This window comes from Camelina sativa, chromosome 2 (assembly GCF_030686135.1).
Source record: "Camelina sativa cultivar CO46 ecotype springtype chromosome 2, ASM3068613v1".
Lineage (NCBI taxonomy): Eukaryota > Viridiplantae > Streptophyta > Magnoliopsida > Brassicales > Brassicaceae > Camelina > Camelina sativa.
This window is the reverse complement of record NC_141881.1, coordinates 18,183,943-18,203,280: the sequence shown is the minus strand read 5'-3', so window position 1 is coordinate 18,203,280 and position 19,338 is coordinate 18,183,943. Positions and strand designations below refer to the sequence as shown.

At 40.3% G+C, this 19,338-nt stretch overlaps 3 protein-coding genes across 3 annotated transcripts; 1 reads left to right on the top strand and 2 right to left on the bottom strand.

Annotated features, from left to right (window-relative positions):
* Positions 1-360: 360 nt before the first annotated feature.
* LOC104724800 (C2 and GRAM domain-containing protein At5g50170) lies at positions 361-5,096 on the bottom strand. The gene is made up of 9 exons (XM_010443353.3): positions 4,349-5,096; positions 2,770-3,990; positions 2,497-2,679; positions 2,079-2,362; positions 1,830-1,946; positions 1,396-1,658; positions 1,116-1,290; positions 711-983; positions 361-602 (listed from the first exon to the last, which is right to left on the bottom strand). Exons 1-9 carry the CDS (start codon positions 4,713-4,715, stop codon positions 393-395), a joined length of 3,093 nt encoding a protein of 1,030 aa, XP_010441655.2. The 5' UTR covers positions 4,716-5,096; the 3' UTR covers positions 361-392.
* A 1,315-nt stretch (positions 5,097-6,411) lies between these two features.
* On the bottom strand, positions 6,412-10,504 carry LOC104752049 (ferric reduction oxidase 8, mitochondrial). The gene is made up of 8 exons (XM_010474121.3): positions 9,163-10,504; positions 8,982-9,078; positions 8,688-8,873; positions 8,375-8,612; positions 7,968-8,295; positions 7,633-7,888; positions 6,824-7,554; positions 6,412-6,745 (listed from the first exon to the last, which is right to left on the bottom strand). Exons 1-8 carry the CDS (start codon positions 9,317-9,319, stop codon positions 6,549-6,551), a joined length of 2,190 nt encoding a protein of 729 aa, XP_010472423.2. The 5' UTR covers positions 9,320-10,504; the 3' UTR covers positions 6,412-6,548.
* LOC147948811 (uncharacterized) lies at positions 9,528-11,635 on the top strand. The gene is made up of 2 exons (XM_087485253.1): positions 9,528-10,431; positions 11,137-11,635. Exons 1-2 carry the CDS (start codon positions 9,741-9,743, stop codon positions 11,187-11,189), a joined length of 744 nt encoding a protein of 247 aa, XP_087341379.1. The 5' UTR covers positions 9,528-9,740; the 3' UTR covers positions 11,190-11,635.
* Positions 11,636-19,338: the final 7,703 nt, after the last annotated feature.

Here is a 19,338-nt window from a genome sequence, read left to right as displayed (position 1 = left end):
GTTATATAAAAATATTCCTCTTACAATTAATTGAAAAAAAGTAATCACTCTGGAAAAATAAAAATCATATACATATATGCAGAGGCATAAAATTTTCCAAGATCAAATTAATGTTTAATTTCACAGGATGAAATCCTACTTTCACAGTTTGCAGAAGTAGACAAAATTGGTGCTAACTAATTGTGTAGCTAAGGTTTGTCGAAATAAAATGGTTTAAGATTTGAATAGTCAATGTACATCTTCAAATTCAATTCCCTCCTATATTTGGATGTGAATCACGTGCAATCCACAGGATTGGATCAAGTGAAGGTGGACATATGTACGAGTCGAGATTCAAAATTTCGACAATGAGAAGAGATCTACGAAGACAAGTTTTTATATAGTTTTATTAGTCAAAGAAGTGTCAAAGATGAATCTGGTGGAGACTCCTTCTGGAACAAATCGAATATAACCTTTAATCGATTCCTAAATTTCTCCATTATACTTTTGCTAATTCTCTGTTCAAACTTTATAGTTTTGAGCCACCTGATCTTCAGATACACTTCGCATTTACTTGTTTTACAATCAACTCCTGCTTTTTTCACCTCGTACCTTAGATGAACCTACATGATCAATCATATTATCATTTAGCGCAAACAGATTGATTCTATACGCCACTATGTTAAAGCAGTTGAAGAAGAAGACTAAAGCAGTTGAAGAAGAAGACTTACGCGAAAATAGTCCCCGAATGGAACATCATGGAGAGCTACAATCTCATTCAAGATCCAACCTTCATCATTCGGAGCTGGAGATTTCTGTTGTGCACAGGTGACTCCGCCTCCAAACACAGACACATAGTGATTGTATTTGTAAGAAAGCCGTCTTTCGTAGACCCCCGGGTTTTTAGATTCCCATGTTGTACTCGCGTAATTCAGACATCCAGATTTCTCCATGACTTTACGCTCCAGTTCTCCTCCACCAAAGATCTTCATTACCAGTTCGACCTGTAACATAAGTTTTTTTGAGATCAAGTTCCAGGAACACCATCTTCAAACCGATCCTCAATTACACTCCGATATTTCATAGCCTCTATTAAATGGAAGAAGCATAAGGGAGGAGTGAAAGATGGTTTGTACATCGCAAGGAAGATCACACGAGTACACTTTTGACATCTTTAATGCATCCGAATCTGAAACAACTGCAACATCTTCAGGCAAAAGGAAGGGATCTGACAAATCTTGTTCTTCTTCTGCTATTTGTGCTCTATGATATACACTTAACTTCCTAGTTTTCCACAAAGCCATGATTGTCCTGCCATATTCATGAATAATTCAAATTCAAAGCTACAGACAGTAAACTAATCGTTTTGGGTTTGGTCAGCTTAAATTATCACGTAAACATAATTCCTTCAGGTACCTGCTAGTCGCATCAAATGACACAAAAGACTGAAAATAGAACCAAACCCTTCCTTCATCATCCTGAGATTTAGCCCCATGCTTTGCATCAAGACCACGGTTCTTTTTCAAAATAATGAGCAGCAAAGGGCTTCCTAAGGAAGCAAAAGTTGGGGGAAGCACTTGGATGTCATCAATATCTTCCCAAAGGAAGTAAAACTTTGTCTTGTGTCCAAATACATTTGAGTAGAACGCCACAATTCTAGCAGACAGATAGAGCTTTCCCTGTCAACATTAGCAGCAAGCATTTCTTAGATTCTAACATCAGTTCCACTCCATTATAATGCGTGTTTTCATAATCTATGGGTACGCCCACCACACTTTCAAAGATATTTCTTAGGCATTGAGTGGAAAATAGTTCAAGAATTAGTCAGAGGAAAAGAAACGGAAGCAAACCTGCACAGGAAGTTTTCTCTTCAAGTAACAAGTATATTCTTTGAGAAGAAATTCTTCATGGGGCAAACCAAACAGTTTCTGGAAAGCGGAGTTCTTCTGTGGTGATCGAATGTTCAACTGTCAACACATACAACAAGAGACAGGGTGGCACATGAACATAATGAAGGCATTGTCAAACAAACAACCACACCGAGTCAGAAATGACTGGCCAATTAAATGTACTTCATTACGGTAGATGCACATGTTTACCTTCTTTCCCACTTCCTTTTCTACCTTACTCAAGTAACCCTTCATTGTTTCAACCCCGTTCTTGTTTTCCAGAAAAATTCTCAACTGTAACTTCGACTGAGACGCTTGAGCATGATGGCCAACTAAAGGAACACACAAGTCTGCAAGTTCATCGGCTGTATGTTTCAAGAAATTGATCTCTGCATGACCTAGAGAGGCCCCCTGGTCAAATGGACCATCAAAATCAAATACCTCCACATCTAATACTGATGGTGGCTCCTCCATTGCATCAAACTCGATTACCTCTGCAAGAACCACACCAAGTTAAATGGCAATGTGGCGATATATTAGGAAACAAAGTAGAAATGAAAGATAGAAAAGTGAGACATAGGATTTTCACTGACGACGAAAAGATAAATAAGAACAAAAGTTTGATTACCATTCCACTGGGGATCCTGGGCTTGGAGTTTGACAGAGCTTGTTCTTGTTTTCCCATTGCAAGTGAAAACAACATAGGGATCAAAGATCTCTGTTGCTTCCACTGAAGCCAAATTTGTGCCCTTGATTAAAGCTATTGTCAGAATCCATCCTTTGCCATTTGCTTTGACTCCATGATCTTTTCCTGAAATCAGGAACGAAACGAGAAGTCAACTGGACTGCACAAGCAATACAAGGTTGAAGGTATTTTATAAAGAGAAACTATCATCCTCACCTCGATGCAATCTAGCTTGTATAAAGTGCACAGTCATCATATAAACACGCTCCAGAAGAAGAACTAGCATTCCACTACTGAATAGCTCTCCAAAACTATCAGGCAAATCAAGCCCATAGAATTCAAATCCTTGGATTTTGCTAGGCTCACTGTGCAGTATATGCACCACAACATATACAGATAAAAGAAGAGCACAGATGACAGAAGAACTCCAGAAGTATAGAAAAGCTGATTTCAAATCAGTCTTTTGCTCTGACTGCACTGTTGCTATAACCTGCTCTTTGTCCAATACAACAGCCGGATCTAGAGTTTTGTAAGTCTTAGCCAGGAGATCAGAAAATTGTTCAAAGCTCTCTCTCAGCCCTTGCCTAGCACCTCCTTCAATCATACCTTTCATTATAGTACTATGACTGAACTGAATTCCCCATGATATGATCAGTCGAGAAGATTCCCCACTAGCAGTTGGCTCTAATTCAGAAAGTATCTTGTAAAGCAACTCTATTTTGAAGGTATTTCCATAGGGAACATCTGGAGTGCTTACACTAACAAAAACAGCAAACTGCTTCCCGCTAGCTTTCCGGTAAACTTGATTCTCTGTGGCTTTTACCGCTTTGACCATTTTTGTTGCAGCCCTCATGTATGTAACAACCCGTGTTAGACGAGGAGTATCTTCTTGCATCATTGTCCAAGGTCCTTCCTGTACATCTGATAAACCTTGAAGTTCAGCCAACTCTTTCCTAAATTGAGAACTTGGCGTGAAAAGAAATTTGTTAAGATCACACGGCGAGACTAAATATTTCTGATCTACAAGAACACCCCCGGTAAGATTCTCAGGCATTTCTTCTTTTTCACTGTCACTAGACTGCATCAGGTCAAGGCCATCCTCAAAGCCAGTACAAGTAGCAGAGCAAGAAGATTTGTCCGTGGCATCCTCATAATTCGAGGTCACGCTTTGTCCTCCTGATGAGTCGTCATGGAGTCTTTTAGACATTTCCTCTTTCTTATGAAAAAGCTTGTCAATCTGGTTGACAAGGTTCTTCATTATGTGCTTCCCATCGTGGTGTTTACGCCGTTTCCCATCTTTGGAGCAACTCAGATCTTTAGGCGATCCTTCGAGTTCTTTCACACCTTCCAAGTTGATATCCTGCTTATCATTTTGGACTTTCTCACCAGAGGTAATGTCCCACTTCCCTTGCAAAGACAGACTGAGAAGGATTTTCCCTGCGAGACAGAGGTTTTAGTTCATATCCAGAGATAAACCACAACCTCCAATAAGGGAAGATATCAAACTCAAATATTTTGATGAGTCCTGTATCTCAATCCGACTCATCTATCTTGAGTAACAGCAAATAAAGCCTATTAATGGTTCTTCCTCAAAATCAAGGCAAAAAAAATCATAGAAACAGATTTATAAGGTCACAGAAATCTCAAAATCAAACACATTCTCATTAATGGTCTCAAGCTACATCACTAATGGTAAGCCATTGGCTTCTAACTAGAGACTTAAATCATGACCAACACAACACCAGAAAACACCATTTCTCCAAACAAAGTCGAACAGAATTCAAAAGAGACTAACCACATTCAATGTTAACGAACTTGCCATCACTAGGCTTCTCAATCACAAACCAAGTCGGCAAGAGAGTTTGATTCTCTTCAGCAGCAACGGAACGAATCGGAATCCTAACTTTACCAATCAATCCGGTGGAAACATTGGAGGAGTGATAACGATCCTCCTGCTCGTGGTGAAGAATCGACACAACGACGTCGTCGCCTTCGTCGACGACATCAGTAGTGATCCTGAAAACGAATTCCTCGTTCCAGATCGGTGAAGAAGTGTCTCTCGCGACTCTCGTCTTAGACCTGTGTTTCCCAACGTGAAGCTTCGCGAACGTCTCTTTCGCTGGCAAATCTTTCGCTTGGAGTATGTAGACGTAGAGCCTCATCGATTTAGAGAAACCGAAGCTTTTGAAGAGAGAGCGAGAGAGATGATGATGGTGAAGGTGGAATCAAAAAATGTGGAGGATATGTAGAATTCGAAAACTGAAAGAAGAAGGACAAGTTAAAACCCATAAAGGCAAAGTTAAGGGAGAAGAAACGTGGGGGAGGAAGAGAGTGACACGGAAGGAAAGAGATGATTGGGATGATGGGTCGGTTTAGTCCATCACACACATTCGGCTAATTTTGTTGGTCTGTGATTTTTTTTTTTTTTTTTAAATTTAATTTTAAATTTCCGGATAGTTAAAACGAAATTAAACGGAGTGGATTAAGATAACAAATCAGTTTAACAATATTAATGTGACTTAAGAATATCAAAAAAAAAAAAACTTTCAAAAGAATGTTACGAATAGTGTGAAATGGTGTCTAACGTGAAACTTTGCTTTTTTTTTTTTTGTTTTGTTTGAATGGTGGGTGAGCAAAGCCGTTTCACAGCTTTACTGTATTTTTTGTGGAACACGATTCTCGAAGATAGTTTGTGAAGTGAGAGAGAATCTCTGGGTAATTGGGAAGTAAAAAGAGAGTTATTATTAGAATTTGAGCTTTGTTGTACTTGTAAAGATCTTTTTGATTGAATGAAACTATGTTTATGTCTAAAACACATTGGACTTATTTTGTTTTGTGTTAGTTTAATTTCTACTTACTCCAAGATTCTGTGGATTTTCGTCATTGAAGTGCGTTGTGATTCATTTCTTTAACTAAAGTGTATGTGGTGTAACTATGTGTTTGTGTTTATTTGGTTTTGATATATAAAATGATAATATCTATATATTTATGATGGTTCAAAGCTGTAAACATAGAGAAATGAACATTAATACTAAATTTAGAAACTTCATGAGTTTTTTTTTTTTTTTTTTATTCCTGCATCAACTAAGTGTATTTTCATAACTTCTTTTTTTTTTTTGTTCAAGAGTTGTATTTCATAAAGTAAGTAATATAGCACTCATAGCTAAATATTAATTTAAACCATAATTAAAGAAGATGTATCATAATTTCTGGAAAGAAATAACTCTAAGCATTTAATTTTATACAGACAATATGCTATTTTAAAATAAATTAAAATTCAAAAGTTTATAAGCTTATTTTATTTCTTTATAATTAATAAAAATTCTTTCTTTCAAATCTTTTGCTTTCCTTTGAGGTATATTTGTAAATATATGTGCTGTGATTGTGAATACTACAGAGTACAGACCAATAATCTGGTTTGGTTATATAACAAAGTGTTTCTTAATGTTGTTAAAAAAAAAAAAGTGTTTCTTAATATTTTACATGTAAGTATAGCTTTTACATAATTGATTAACGTAAGATAACTCCTCTCTCTATTCAATGTATACATTGCCCAAAACGTAAGATTGGTATTATTAGGATCTCTAATACACTAATGCAAATCTTATACGTATATCGTTTTGATGTCAAAGAAAGAAAAAAAGAAGGATAAATTGTTTATATATTTTAAATTCAGTCCATGAATTCTGAATTTCCAAGGCAGCTGTTGGGTTTTTTGTATGTTGACGTAAGTCACAGAACTGCACCAAAACTTCCATACGAAGTAACGCTATGTGTCAAAGTCATTTGTGTTGCACAACACACTTGCACGTATTTTGGGCCACAAATTTTTCCATTTGTTTCAAAAAGTTGGCCGTATTGTTAGAAAGCTTGCTTAAATTTGTATTAGAGAGCTTCTACTACAGTCGGTTGTTCAATAAAGAAGGGAAAAAAAAAAAAGCATACAAACCCAAAAATAATACAACTTATAATTAGAAAATGCTTTTGGTTTAAATTTAAAGGTTGAAATTAAGAGAATGAAAATTAAGGTTCATCTTCATGTGTTTATTTCCTGAATCCTCTACTCCACAACACTGAGGCCGCCTTTGGCGACACATAGATGCCACAGCTTCTTTCATTGGCTCTGGTCCACATACCAACACTCCTACACTCGACCATCCTCTCAAGTTCTTCTCAAACTCCAACAATATCTCTGTGTTACAAAAACATATACATAGAATCTTATTAGACATTATAAATCAAGAATGTTATAGTTTTTGTTAACAAATACCTTCCAGTTTCGGCCTTTCTCCGGTATGTATCTCATGTTCCTCAATAGGAGCAATTGGTATTAACTCGGTTAAGTTTCTCTCTTCGGGTTTTACTTCTTCTTTAGAAATCCCTGGTGGTGCCTCTCTGTGTTGTCGTCTCCATTGTAGAATTTTTCCAGCCAAACCACCAATTGTGATAGCTTTAACGTAAGAGACAATGATGACCAAATCTGGAACCCATGAAGGAACCTTTTCTTTATCTGTCTTCATAGCTCTTGAAGTAGCTAACTTCATAGATTGTGAATGATTCTTGTGTTCAGAAGGTATAAAGAAATGGCTTAAACCTATCAAGAAGCCGAGAAACGTAAGCATGGTTATAAGGACTAATGTGGCAAGCCATATGAAACTTTCCGGCCCACGAATTGGGAATCTTGAATAGTCCTCGTCGGTTCCGAGTTGTATAGTCTGAACTTGTGACTGAGCCAAGAACTCTTGCAATGTTCTTGTCTCATTAGCATGCTTCTTTTCTTGGGTGACATAAACTTTTAACTTGAGACTTAAGTTGTTGATTGGGTTAAAGAGTATAGAGGATATTGGAAGCAACATGTTAAGTTCTTGGAATGTCCTAACCGCAAACACAAGCTGCACCCTCTTGGGAGACTTGAGTCGGTTTTTGCAAGCGAGTTCCTGCAAAATGCTTAGAAATGGCGTGATCCCGATTCCTCCCGCCACAAGAAACAGATTATCATACCTGCCAAAAAAATCAATACTTTCAAATTGAAAACAATTTTATCGAAACTGAGCTAAAATATAGAGTGTTTTAGCAAACCTGAGGAAATCTACTGAGGCAGGTCCATAAGGACCTTCTACTCTTACAGTTATGTTGTTAATCTTCTTTTCAGAATTTGCATCTTCTTCTACAATGTTATAAACAGAATTTGTCCATTTTCCCTCACATTTTATCATCAGAGACAATGTGTGTTTGTCTACACTCGAGCTCGATGTAATACTAAAGGGATGCCACTGATACTGCGAGATCACCGGGATGTTCACAAATATAAAACTCGATGGAGCATAATTAAGCTCTGCAAAATACCAAAGTAATACACCAAAATAAGAAACCTTTTTAATGTGTAAAAACAGAGAAAAAATAGACATTCTTACTTGTGTCCTTCGGCAAGACAAGCTCAATGGCTTTACAAGAGAAGAGACGGGCCGAAAGAACGCAGCTTTCGGATCGTGATTGAACAATCCGAAGTATCTTGTCGAGTCCAAAGAGAAATATTCCAGGTAGTACCCAATAGAAGTGACGATCACCAGCATGAAACAAGAAAGCTACAAGAAATACTATATACAAATGGTGTGTGTAATAGAAAACTTCAAATTTTTTCCTTTGAATTTGAGGAAGTGATGTGATCCCCATTAGTAATCCTGTTACAAGGCTTATGAGTCCAGCTACATATACCCGACCCGTTCTCTGCCATTTCCAAATCTGTTTTTTTATTACCACAAGAAAGAGTCAGGACAGTATTTTAATATATTGTTACAAGAAACTGAGTTATTAAATTTACCTCTTCTTCAATGTGATGAGTAATAGTCCAAATGAACAGAGTGCTTCCACCATGGACCAAAGAAAAGAAGATCAAACCGGTCCCAAGCCACACATGATATTTTACAGAAGCTGCAAACTGAATGTTGAGTAAACGGAACATCGAAAGTCCCCTCGAGACAGGGAAAAGAAGTAGAGAGAGACATGCTTCGGCTAATAGACCGAACCTTGTAGCAACTCTAAAGTACTTAAGTTGCCATCTGAAAACATATAATACTAAGTCAACAAAGTTTAACAACTCTATATAGAAAGGTTGAAGTGGAGAGAAACGTTACAAGTTAAAATCCATGGTTTTGACAGGCGTCAGCTTCTTGAAGTCGCTAGTGACACGGACATAGAAGGTCCAAGCTAAAAAGAGAAGGAATAAAAGAAGAGCAATGATCTCGAAACAAGACACGATCCCAATGAAACTATTGATAATGGCTGGTCTTGAGATAGTAATAGATGCACTCCTCCCTCCTCTACAGGTTCAGTATTATAACAAGTTGACAGAATAAAACATCAATTTTTTTTATTAATCTTTTTTTAGTTTTTAACCGTGACTTAAAGATTAAAATCGTATTAATTACCTAGTTGGACGATGATGTTGTGGCAGTAAACTCAAATAAATGAGTCCAATAATGGAGAGAGCAATAGGAGGGAATGAGAATACGGCAAAGTTGAGACCTTAACAGTCATAAATGCAAAAACAAAATCAGAGATATATTGAAGTAAAAATAAGAGAAGAGTGGTGGCTAATTTGAGGGTTACCGTAATAGCCAAAGAAAGTATGTTTGATGGTATCTTCAGCTTGATGCCAAGATTGTATCCATAGAGTGGTGGGTTTTATGATCCAGAGAGAAATCCAACCGATAAGTAAGAGATTCATGAGTATTCGAAGAACAAGAAGTGTCAACACTTTTGCCATCCTTGTTGTGTTCACTAATTTTAGTTAGTTCCAATGTTTGAGGGTGGTGTGCTTGAATCTTTTTGATCATGCTTCTTCCAATATCTCTCTATATATGGACTCAAAATAAAGAACACATAATCAAAGGGCCCTACCACCTTATCACAACTCACTTTTTTAATATCAAGAGATGTAGATTTAATTAGTTTGACTGTGCTTTCAATTATTTGATGACTTATTTATTTATTTTAAACACTTTACTTGAGATATAGGTTCGCCCTAGTTTTTTTCTCCCAGACACGAAGCCCGAGGTAGCCGCTCGCCGAAGATATGGTTCTTCCCATCCTCCGGTGTCCTTCCACCGCCCTCTTCGCTGCCTAATCGATCTGCTTCTCCTCCCGTCGGTAGATCTACGACGCCGGCGAAGCTTGTCTCCACTTCCATGACTCTGTTTCAGCTTTTCCTGCTTTCAATGGGCTCCTCCTGTCCAAGGCCACCGGATTTAGCGCTGCGGGTGAGCCTTTTATCTCCTCCGGATCCGCCAGACCCACCAGATCCGCCAGATGACAAGTTCATCTCACCTCGGTTGTTGTCCTTCTATTGCTCCCGTTTTTCCAGTGAGTTCGATGGAGAGTGGTTATCTCTCCTCCCCCTCCCTCCCGTTGCTCCCCTGAAGGTGTTCATCCATTTCAGTGGGCCTCTTGTTTGGGGCTTGTCCCTCCTCTCGGTTGATGAATCAGTCCTCTTCTCAACCTCTCCACCTGCGCTCCTCCAGCAGTGTGTCTCCTTCTTTTTGCTTAAGGTTGGTCAGTCTCTTGAACCACTTTGTTGCAAGGTTAGAAATTTCGGATACTTCTCCGATTTTACCGGATACTACTCCGGCCTCTGCTTGATTGCAGTTGAGACTAGTTCTGTTGGTCTCCAGGTTAGAACCACTCCTGTTGGTTCTTTTTCTGCCCATCTTCGGCGAAATTGGTTCGGATACTTCTCTGATGTAACCTTACCTGTTTGCGTCCAACCAAAAACCATCTCTGTTGGTTTAGCCTCTGCTTTGGTCCAACATTCTTTGCTCACCGGAGACTCCTCCGGCGTCAACCTGTCCTTGTATGAGGCAGTTCTTTTAACGTCACAATGTATGGTGACTTACTCTATTCCAGTCGAGGTTTATGTATTGATTGCTACTTCTTTCATGGGTGTTCTTGTGATAGTTAGTTTCAATACTTCTCCTGGTACCCTATCAAGCTTGTTCAAGTTTGTGTCTCTATCTTTGGTTTGTGGTTTAGTTGCTTTACCTTTCAAGTTTGCTGTCCGAATCGCCTTCATCTTCTTGTAACTGTCTAATTCTAATATAAGTTTGGGTGCACAAAAAAAAAAAAAAAAAAACACTTTACTTTAGAGATTATGCCAAAAGAAAAGAATGCTTTACCATAATTTCTCAGTTATTCATGCTTTCTCAAAAATGTCTTATTTGCTAATGCATTCCAAAGCATTTGTCCGTTTTCATCATGTATTTTTCCTAAAAATTAATTTATATTTAGTTTAGTTTTTGGTTTAGCAAACAAATTTTTTTTTTTGAGTTTGCCGTTACATAAACTCTTATTTTTTGGTTTTCTTGAACTTTTCACTATTTTTAACTTGCTTCGTTACAGGTCATTATATGATTCACGTTTTTTAATTTTCTTATAGGTTAGGTTTGACGTTTTGTTGTCGTCTGTCTTTTCCTAGTATTGCTCCCTACCCCGTCTTCTCATGCATTTTTCATGGTCCAGGACACTTCATGGCATTCGCTTATTTACATTTCTCCCAATCTATTCACAATTTCTTTTTCTTTCTGAAAGTGCATCAGAGCTCTGAAGGTGACAGGAGCTTGCGAAATGTTTCAGAGTGCTGATATGCTGACGTGGCAGATGAGCTGACGTGGAGGAAGTTTATGGGATGTCGTGACAGGGAACGTGAGAAGGAAGGAAGAAAAAGATCAAGATATACACGAGGATATTGAGAGTATATTTGATCGAGAGATTAAGGGAGGATATTTCTTAGGATAAGAATATTTCCTTTTAGTTAGAGATTCACAAAGATCTAGGTTAGAGATCATTTGTGTAAGGTATAAAAGGACGAGGGCTAGCCGCAAAAAAGAGTTAGCACTCGTGGGAAAAGTTTGTGAGTTTTGTAAACCTTCAAGCAATCAAAAAAAGGCTTTAAAGGTGAGTGTGTTCATTTTACTCTTTTAGATCTACACAGGGTATTGTGATAGATAGACAAGAGAGTAGGCTTAGATTCATAACTTGTAAAAGGGAGTTTTTATAAGTTTGAATAAAAGCATTTGCTTGGCGTGTTTCAAAGCGGTTTGAGTGATTTGCTGTCCTCTATACCTTTACAATTGGTATCAGAGCAAGCACCTGATAAAAAGTTCTGATATCCTTTTTCAATAGGTGAGATCTTGCGGCAAGGGTATGGAGAAATCACTGGATTTTGTTGCGGTTCAATCACCATTGAAACTCGATCCTGAGTGCTTTGGTTTTTGGAAAGTGTCAATCAAGCAGGCCATCTCAAGCATCAACATGGAAGCTTGGTTTGCGGTGGAAGATGGTTGATCACATCCGACGGAAAAGAATGAGAAGGGAGAAATGGTGCCTAAGCACAGGAAGAAATGGACAGCCGAAGAAAAAGCGGAGTCCAAACATAACTCACAGGCTCTGTCAGTTATCTTCAAGTCGCTGCCTAGGGATATTTTCAATCAAGTTCAAGGATGTGAAGCTGCCAAGGAAGCATGGGACATTCTGGTAGTCACGTTTGAAGGCACAAGTAGGGTCAAACGTTCAAGGCTGGACAATCTTGCTTCAGATTTTGAGAACTTGCACATGACTGAAACTGAGTCAGTTGCTGATTACAGCAGTCGTCTGAGTGGTATTGCACAAGAAGCTGTAGTCTTGGGTAAACGCTATAAGGACAAGAAGCTGGTGAAGAAATTCCTCATGAGTCTTCCAGATAAGTTTCAACCACACAGGTCTGCTATAGATGTTTCACTGGATTCTGATGAGCTCAAGTACAATCAAGTGGTTGAGATGATGCAGGCATTTGAGATACAGCTGAAGAAGAAAGAAAAAGTGAATGAGAAATCTTTTGCCCTTAAAGCCATAGAAGAACAGAAGCTTGCTGAGTCTCAGGAGGTTGCAGATGAAGAAAAAGTGGGTTTGTTGGTTAAGAAGTACTTTCGCAAGATGGAAAGAGGTCAGCGGAAGGGAACATCATCGGTCTTAAAATCTGATACTGATAAGGAGATCAGGAAGAGTGACAAGCAAGAACGACAGTGTGCTGAATGTGAGGGTTTTGGGCATTACAAGTCTGAGTGTCCAAACAACAAACGAAAGAATTCTTTGCAGTGCTATGGGTGTAAGGGCCACGGTCACACTAAGTTTGATTGTCCTTCACGAGAAAACAAGCAGAAGTCCTACATCACTTGGAGCGAAAGTGACTCAGATGAAGAAGTCAGCAAAGGAGAGGTTCTTAACAGCTTCCTTGCATTGCTGGGTGTCATTGAAGAAGATGAAGAAGATGATGTGGTGCTGGAAACCAAGGATGCAGATGAGAAAGTGAATTCTGATTCAGATGGAGAAGAGGCTGATTTGTCAGTAGAAGATCAGATAGAGCTTCTCATCAAGATGGTGGTACAGAAGACTCAAGAAAACACACAATTAACTTCTGAGAGAGATACGTTACAGCTTCATGTTGCAATGATCTCTAAAGAATTAAGTGAAGAACACGCAAAGACTCTGCGACTTGAGAAACAGTTAGAAGAACAGCTGAAGAATATCAGAATGCTGAATAAATGAACCAAAGATCTGGATACACTGCTTAGCACTGGAAGATCCAGCAATCTGAAATGGGGTCTGGGTTATCAAGGAACAAACACCAACCCAACCACCCAATTTGTCAAAGGAGTGGAGTCTGAGCCCGAGCTGAAGGAGAGGAAGTTCCCTCGAACTACTAGAATGTATGATCAGATTCCTGTGAAGCAGAATTCAAGAAACCCAAGGATGGTGGTGTTTCCTGAGGTGAATACTAGGCCGCCATATGCCTCGAGTGGATTTCGGCAGACGGCTCAAAGACCTGTTCAGCGTAGTAGAAGGAGAGGATGTTGGTACTGTGGGCATCTAACTCACTACAAAGCCCAGTGTTATCAGTTCCAGAATCGTGTGTCTAGCTTGATGCAACGCGGTGAGTTTTATCCAGCTGTAAGAAGAAACACACAGGAATATGTCAGGAAAGATGATCTCTACTGTCATGTGGCTTTCACAGCAGAGAAAACAGAGGTTGATCAGGCCAAGTGGTATTTTGATAGTGGATGCTCCAGGCACATGACTGGTGCCCTTGATAATCTATCACATCTAGAAGGTGTTGCTGGAGGAAGAGTTACTTTTGGTGATGGAGGAAAGGGTACAATCCGAGGAAAAGGTACAACTGGTGGTGATTCTCAACCACATCTTATGGATGTCTTCTTGGTCGAAGGGTTGAAGGCAAATCTGATAAGTATCAGCCAGTTTTGTGATGAAGGTCTGGATGTCACATTCACCAAGAAGGGTGCAAGGCTGTTGATCAACAAGGGTCAGTACGACTCAGAGGCAGGAGATCTGGTAACAACTGTTACATGTGGAAATCGTCAATGCAGTGTTTTAGCACGACTACTGAGTCGGACACAGAGCTGTGGCACCAAAAACTTGGTCATCTCAAAATTCGCACAATGTTGAAATTGGCTAATCAAGAGGTTGTGCGTGGAATGCCTAAGCTGAAAGGTGATCCACATTTCATATGTGGTCCTTGTAACAAAGGCAAGCAAGTCAAGACGTCTCATGGGCCAGTGACAGATATTCGCACTAGTCATGCACTCCAGTTGGTACATATGGATCTGATGGGTCCCATTCAAGTTCAGAGCATTTCTGGACGACGGTTCTTCTTTGTCATGGTGGACGATTTCACTCGCTACACCTGGGTGCAATTTATTCGTGAAAAAGCTGATGCCCTTGAATGCTTTCGCATTCTTGCCCTGCAGATTAAAAGTGAAAAATGTTCCATCCAAGCTATTAGGAGTGATCATGGAGGAGAGTTTCAGAATGACAAGTTTGATCAATTCTACGGGCATCAGGGCATTGTTCATCAGTACTCTGCTCCAAGAACCCCAGAGCAGAATGGTGTTGTCGAACGAAAGAACAGAGCACTGCAAGAGATGACGCGAGCTATGCTGCATGGGAATCAAGTGCCACATCGGTTTTGGGATGAAGCTGTCAACACTGCTTGTTACATTATCAACCGTGTGTATGTCCGACCAGGGACCAGCAAGACTCCCTATGAGTTATGGAAATGAAAGTCTCCAACTGTAAGCTACTTTCATGTGTTTGGCTGTCTATGTTATATTCTGAATGACAAGGATCAGTTGGGTAAATTTGACTCAAAGAGTGATGAAGGGATCTTTCTTGGTTACTCAGGACACAACACTGCCTTCCGTGTTTACAACAAACGCACAAGATCAGTTCAGGAAACGGTAAATGTTGTTTTTGATGATACTTCATTTCAACGAGTTGATATGGTGCCTGTTCTCTCTGAGAAGGATCTGGTAACTGATGATGAGAAGTCTGAGCAAGCCTCTGGGAGTCTTAGTGATCATGCCCGCCCTGGACTGTCAACAGACGAGCTTCCTCCATCTTCTCAAGTTCATCGGAATCACTCCTCAGACGATGTTATCGGTGCGATTCAGGGGGGTAGAGTTACCAGGGGCAAACAGATTGACTTTGCTCAACTGGCTGGAAAGAAACAGAAGACTGTAGTTCCAGACACTGTCTCTCAGGACTCTAAGATCGTTCAATTTGCCTGTTTTGTTTCCACTATGGAACCAAAGAATCACAAAGAGGCTCTTCGGGATGAGTTCTGGGTTGCTGCAATGCAAGATGAGCTAGAACAATTTGAGCACAGCAATGTGTGGGAACTCACTAAACGTCCGGCTAATGTCAATGTAGTGGGAACGAAGTGGATCTTCAAGAATAAGAGTGATGCCAGTGGATGCATTGTGAGAAACAAAGCGAGACTTGTGGCTCAAGGTTACTCTCAAGTCGAAGGAGTTGACTTTGATGAGACCTTTGCTCCAGTAGCAAGGCTAGAATCCATCAGGTTCATGTTCGGTATGTCATGTGCTCTCAAGTTCACATTACATCAGATGGATGTTAAAAGTGCATTTCTGAATGGGATTTTACAAGAAGAAGTGTTTGTAGAACAACCAAAAGGCTTTGAGAATCCACAACATCCTGAGCATGTGTACCGTCTGAAGAAAGCGCTATATGGTCTCAAGCAGGCTCCGAGAGCATGTTATGAGAGGTTAACTACGTTTCTTCTGGATCAAGGGTATGTTCTTGGAAGTGTAGACAAGACACTGTTTGTTCTCAACAGCAACAATGCATTGATGTTTGTTCAGATCTATGTGGATGACATCATTTTTGGTTCTACCTGTCAATCGCTGGTGCAAAGGTTTGTGAAAAACATGTCACAGGAGTTTGAGATGAGTATGGTGGGAGAGCTGAAATACTTTCTGGGTTTGCAAGTAGAACAATCAGCTGATGGGATCTTTGTGTCTCAAAGCACCTATGCCAAAGAATTAGTACAACGGGTTGGTTTAGGGAAGAGTAAAGAAGCTAAGGTACCTATGGGAGTCAATGACAAGCTTTCAAAAGATGAGGAAGGAGAGGATGTGGATGAACGACTATATAGAGGTATGATTGGAAGCTTGCTCTACCTAACAGCAAGTAGGCCTGACATTTGTCTGTCAGTGGGGATATGCGTGGGTACCAGGCCAAGCCCAAGGTGTCCCACTTACTGGCAATCAAGAAGATCATCAAATACGTCAAGGGGACAGTGAACTTTGGTATTTCTTTCACCAAGGATACCAACACCAGTTTGAGCGGATACTGCGATGTTGATTGGGCAGGTTCGGTGGATGATCGTCGAAGTACAAGTGGGGGATGCTTCTTTATGGGCAACAACCTAATTTTATGGCACAGCAAGAAGCAAAACAGTGTCTCACTATCAACCGCTGAGGCTGAATACATTGCCTTGGGCAGCTGTTGTACACAACTTCTGTGGATGCGTCAAATGTCCTCAGACTATGGTATGGATTCTGATACTCTGTTAATTCATTGTGATAATTTAAGTGCAATAAACATCTCTAAGAATCCTGTCCAGCATTCTAGAACAAAACACATAGATATTAGACACCACTTTGTTCGTGAACTTGTTGAGGCGAAACTGATTGAGATAGACCATGTGAGCACTGATTTTCAGCTGGCTGATTTGTTTACTAAGCCGTTGGACTTCAACAGATTCGTAAATCTGAGGATGTCTATTGGTGTCTATGAACTCTAACTATGTCTCTGAGTTGTGTTGGTCTAAGGCAGGAACTGGAGCTAGAACAGATCATGGAAATTCTGGAATATATAGAAGATCAACATCTAAAAGAGTGTGGGAAATAGCTGCCTGTCATGCCGGTCTGTCCATCTTGTTAAACGTTGTCATGATTTAAGGAGGTCAAAGAGCTGTGAAGAGACATGCACAGTCTTTCTAAGGTTTAATAACCTAAGGAATGATGAGGTTGGAATCAGTGGCTGACACAAGCAAATGATGTCATTGAAGCTCAAGATGCTGAAGCAGTCATCATAAGGCTGCTTGGAGAAAAAAAAAAAAAAATTGTGCTCTTCAAAGAGATGAACTCCAGCTGCCTTAACATGTTGGGATGGACTGAAGGCTAAAGGCATGCCAGTGTGAAAGACTACCCACATGCAACATTCCTCTGATCTTCGACAATTCAAGAGGTTGTGATAGTTTCTAGCTTAGGTTCTGAACAAGTGGCTGATACGACAAAGGTCTGGTTAGTGTTCTGATTTATGCACTGTTTAATATTTAAAAAAAAATAAAAATAATAATATTGATGCTCATGTGTGTTTATTTCTTGATCTGGGTCCCTCCGAATCTATCATTAGTGGTTGTGTGTATCTGTGTGTTTGATTCATGAATCTGTTAAATTGGGTTGTAAAAGAGGAAGAATGAGATTTATAAATGCACTGATATTAATAGTGATTGAATGAATTAACGATTAAATGCAGTCAAAAGAGGAAATAGATGCAGTGTACACTGATGTTTAATTGAGCGGTTTCAGGAAATCTTTAATGTTTTGGGCCGAGTTTGTGCAGCCCATTGGGACTCACGAATGTGTATAAAAAGGAGCGGCTAGGGTTTTGGCGTTTTCCTCATCACCTCTGCGATTTCAACCCTGTGTCGATTAAACTTCTGCTCAAATCTCTCTCTTCTCTTGTCAATCAACTCTCTAACCATCATGAAGTCCATCTTTCGTGGTTTCCACTATGACTCCAGCACAGATAAGGAGCTCCACACACCACCGTCTTCCTTGCCTCCGCCAACTCCACATGTTCCGATCGATCCCGCGACTGCCATGGTGGTTTACCAGCCTCGCGAGGAGTCTGTCACTGCATCTCCGACTCAGGTGGATCAGAATCCCTCGCCTTCTCACGGGAATCAAGAGACCTGCGACTCCTCGTCTTCTCCGCCGAGAGAGGTGACTTCTCGATTTCCGGTGGTAGATCTTACCGGTGATGTGCCTGTACCTGCCCTGCCATCTCAAGGAGTCTCATCCCGTCTACGCAAAAGACAACCGCCTGCTGATCTCGACAGTCGTGACTCCAAGCGCCCATCTCTCCACAGAGATAAGGGCACCGCATCTCGAGGAGCTTCGTCAAAGGATTTCGAGGCCAAACGGTTCATCTCCTCAGAGGCTGTTCGACGTTATGGGTTCTTTGTCTCTCGAACGCTCGCTCCAGAGGTCTGTTATCCACTAGATGCTGTAGACAAGGCTAGGGAGTTCATAGACAAAGCTGGGCTGCTTAAAACCATTACTCAGATTGGCTCGTACGACTCCGAGGTGGTCTATGAATTCTTGGCGAATCTCCCAACGGTCAAGAGTGAGGGGGAGTCTGTCGATTTGCTTGTCCGAGACTGGACTTGTGAGTTCTCTCCATGCCGTATCAATGTCCTGTTTGGTCTGAGGTCTATGGATGTGCGTGAACAGCAACTGCAGACGGCTGCAATTCTGGAGGAGGATCTGGCTCTGTTTCTCTCGGATGGAAAGGTCAAACCCTGCAAGCAGCTGGTATCCACTGCAATCAAGAACCCGGTGATCAAGGATCTGTATCGGATCTGCTGTAGCAACTGGTCTCCCACGGTAAATACTAGGTACATCTCGACGAATAGGGCTCTCGTGATCTACATGATCATGCATGGGATTTCGTTCGATTTTGGACGGATGATCTACAACCAGATCATTCAACTGGGGTTGCAAGCTCAGTCTGGCTTTCGGTTGCCGTTTCCCAGTCTCATCTATCAGTTGCTGACTGCTCAGAGACCTGTTCCTAGTTTGTCATCAAAAGATGCAAAGAAGGCAAAGGGGAAGAAGACAGCATTCGTCCCTGTTGAACCTGTTTCTCCAAAAGGGTCCTCTGCAGAACGCAAAGCCATCCGGGTTGCAATCAAGATCCTGCAAGATGCCTTAGAAGCTGGTAAGTAGTTTCTCACTTTGATGTTCGCTCAAATTTCTGGTTTAGGTTCTTGGTATTTTTTGACTAAACTGTGCCAAACAAGCAGGGGGAGATGAGTCTGATTCAGAGGCCTGAGGGGGAGATTAAGCTATGGGGGAGCAGTTGCTCACAGTTTTTTGTTGATTTTATTTTATTTCTCCCCTGTTAAAACTTGAGACTTATTTTATTTTATCTCTGTTTTTGGTTTTGAACAATTTATTTTAACAAGTCTTTATCGGTTAACCGTCTTGTGTTGATTGCTGGAATTTTATTTTTGCTAGTACGGTTATGTCTTGTCTGGCTGTGTTGTCTGTGCTTTTTCAGGGTTGATGCTGCGGTTGCTTGTGTGGCAAGATTCAGTCAAAAAGGGGGAGATTGAAAGTGCATCAGAGCTCTGAAGGTAACAGGAGC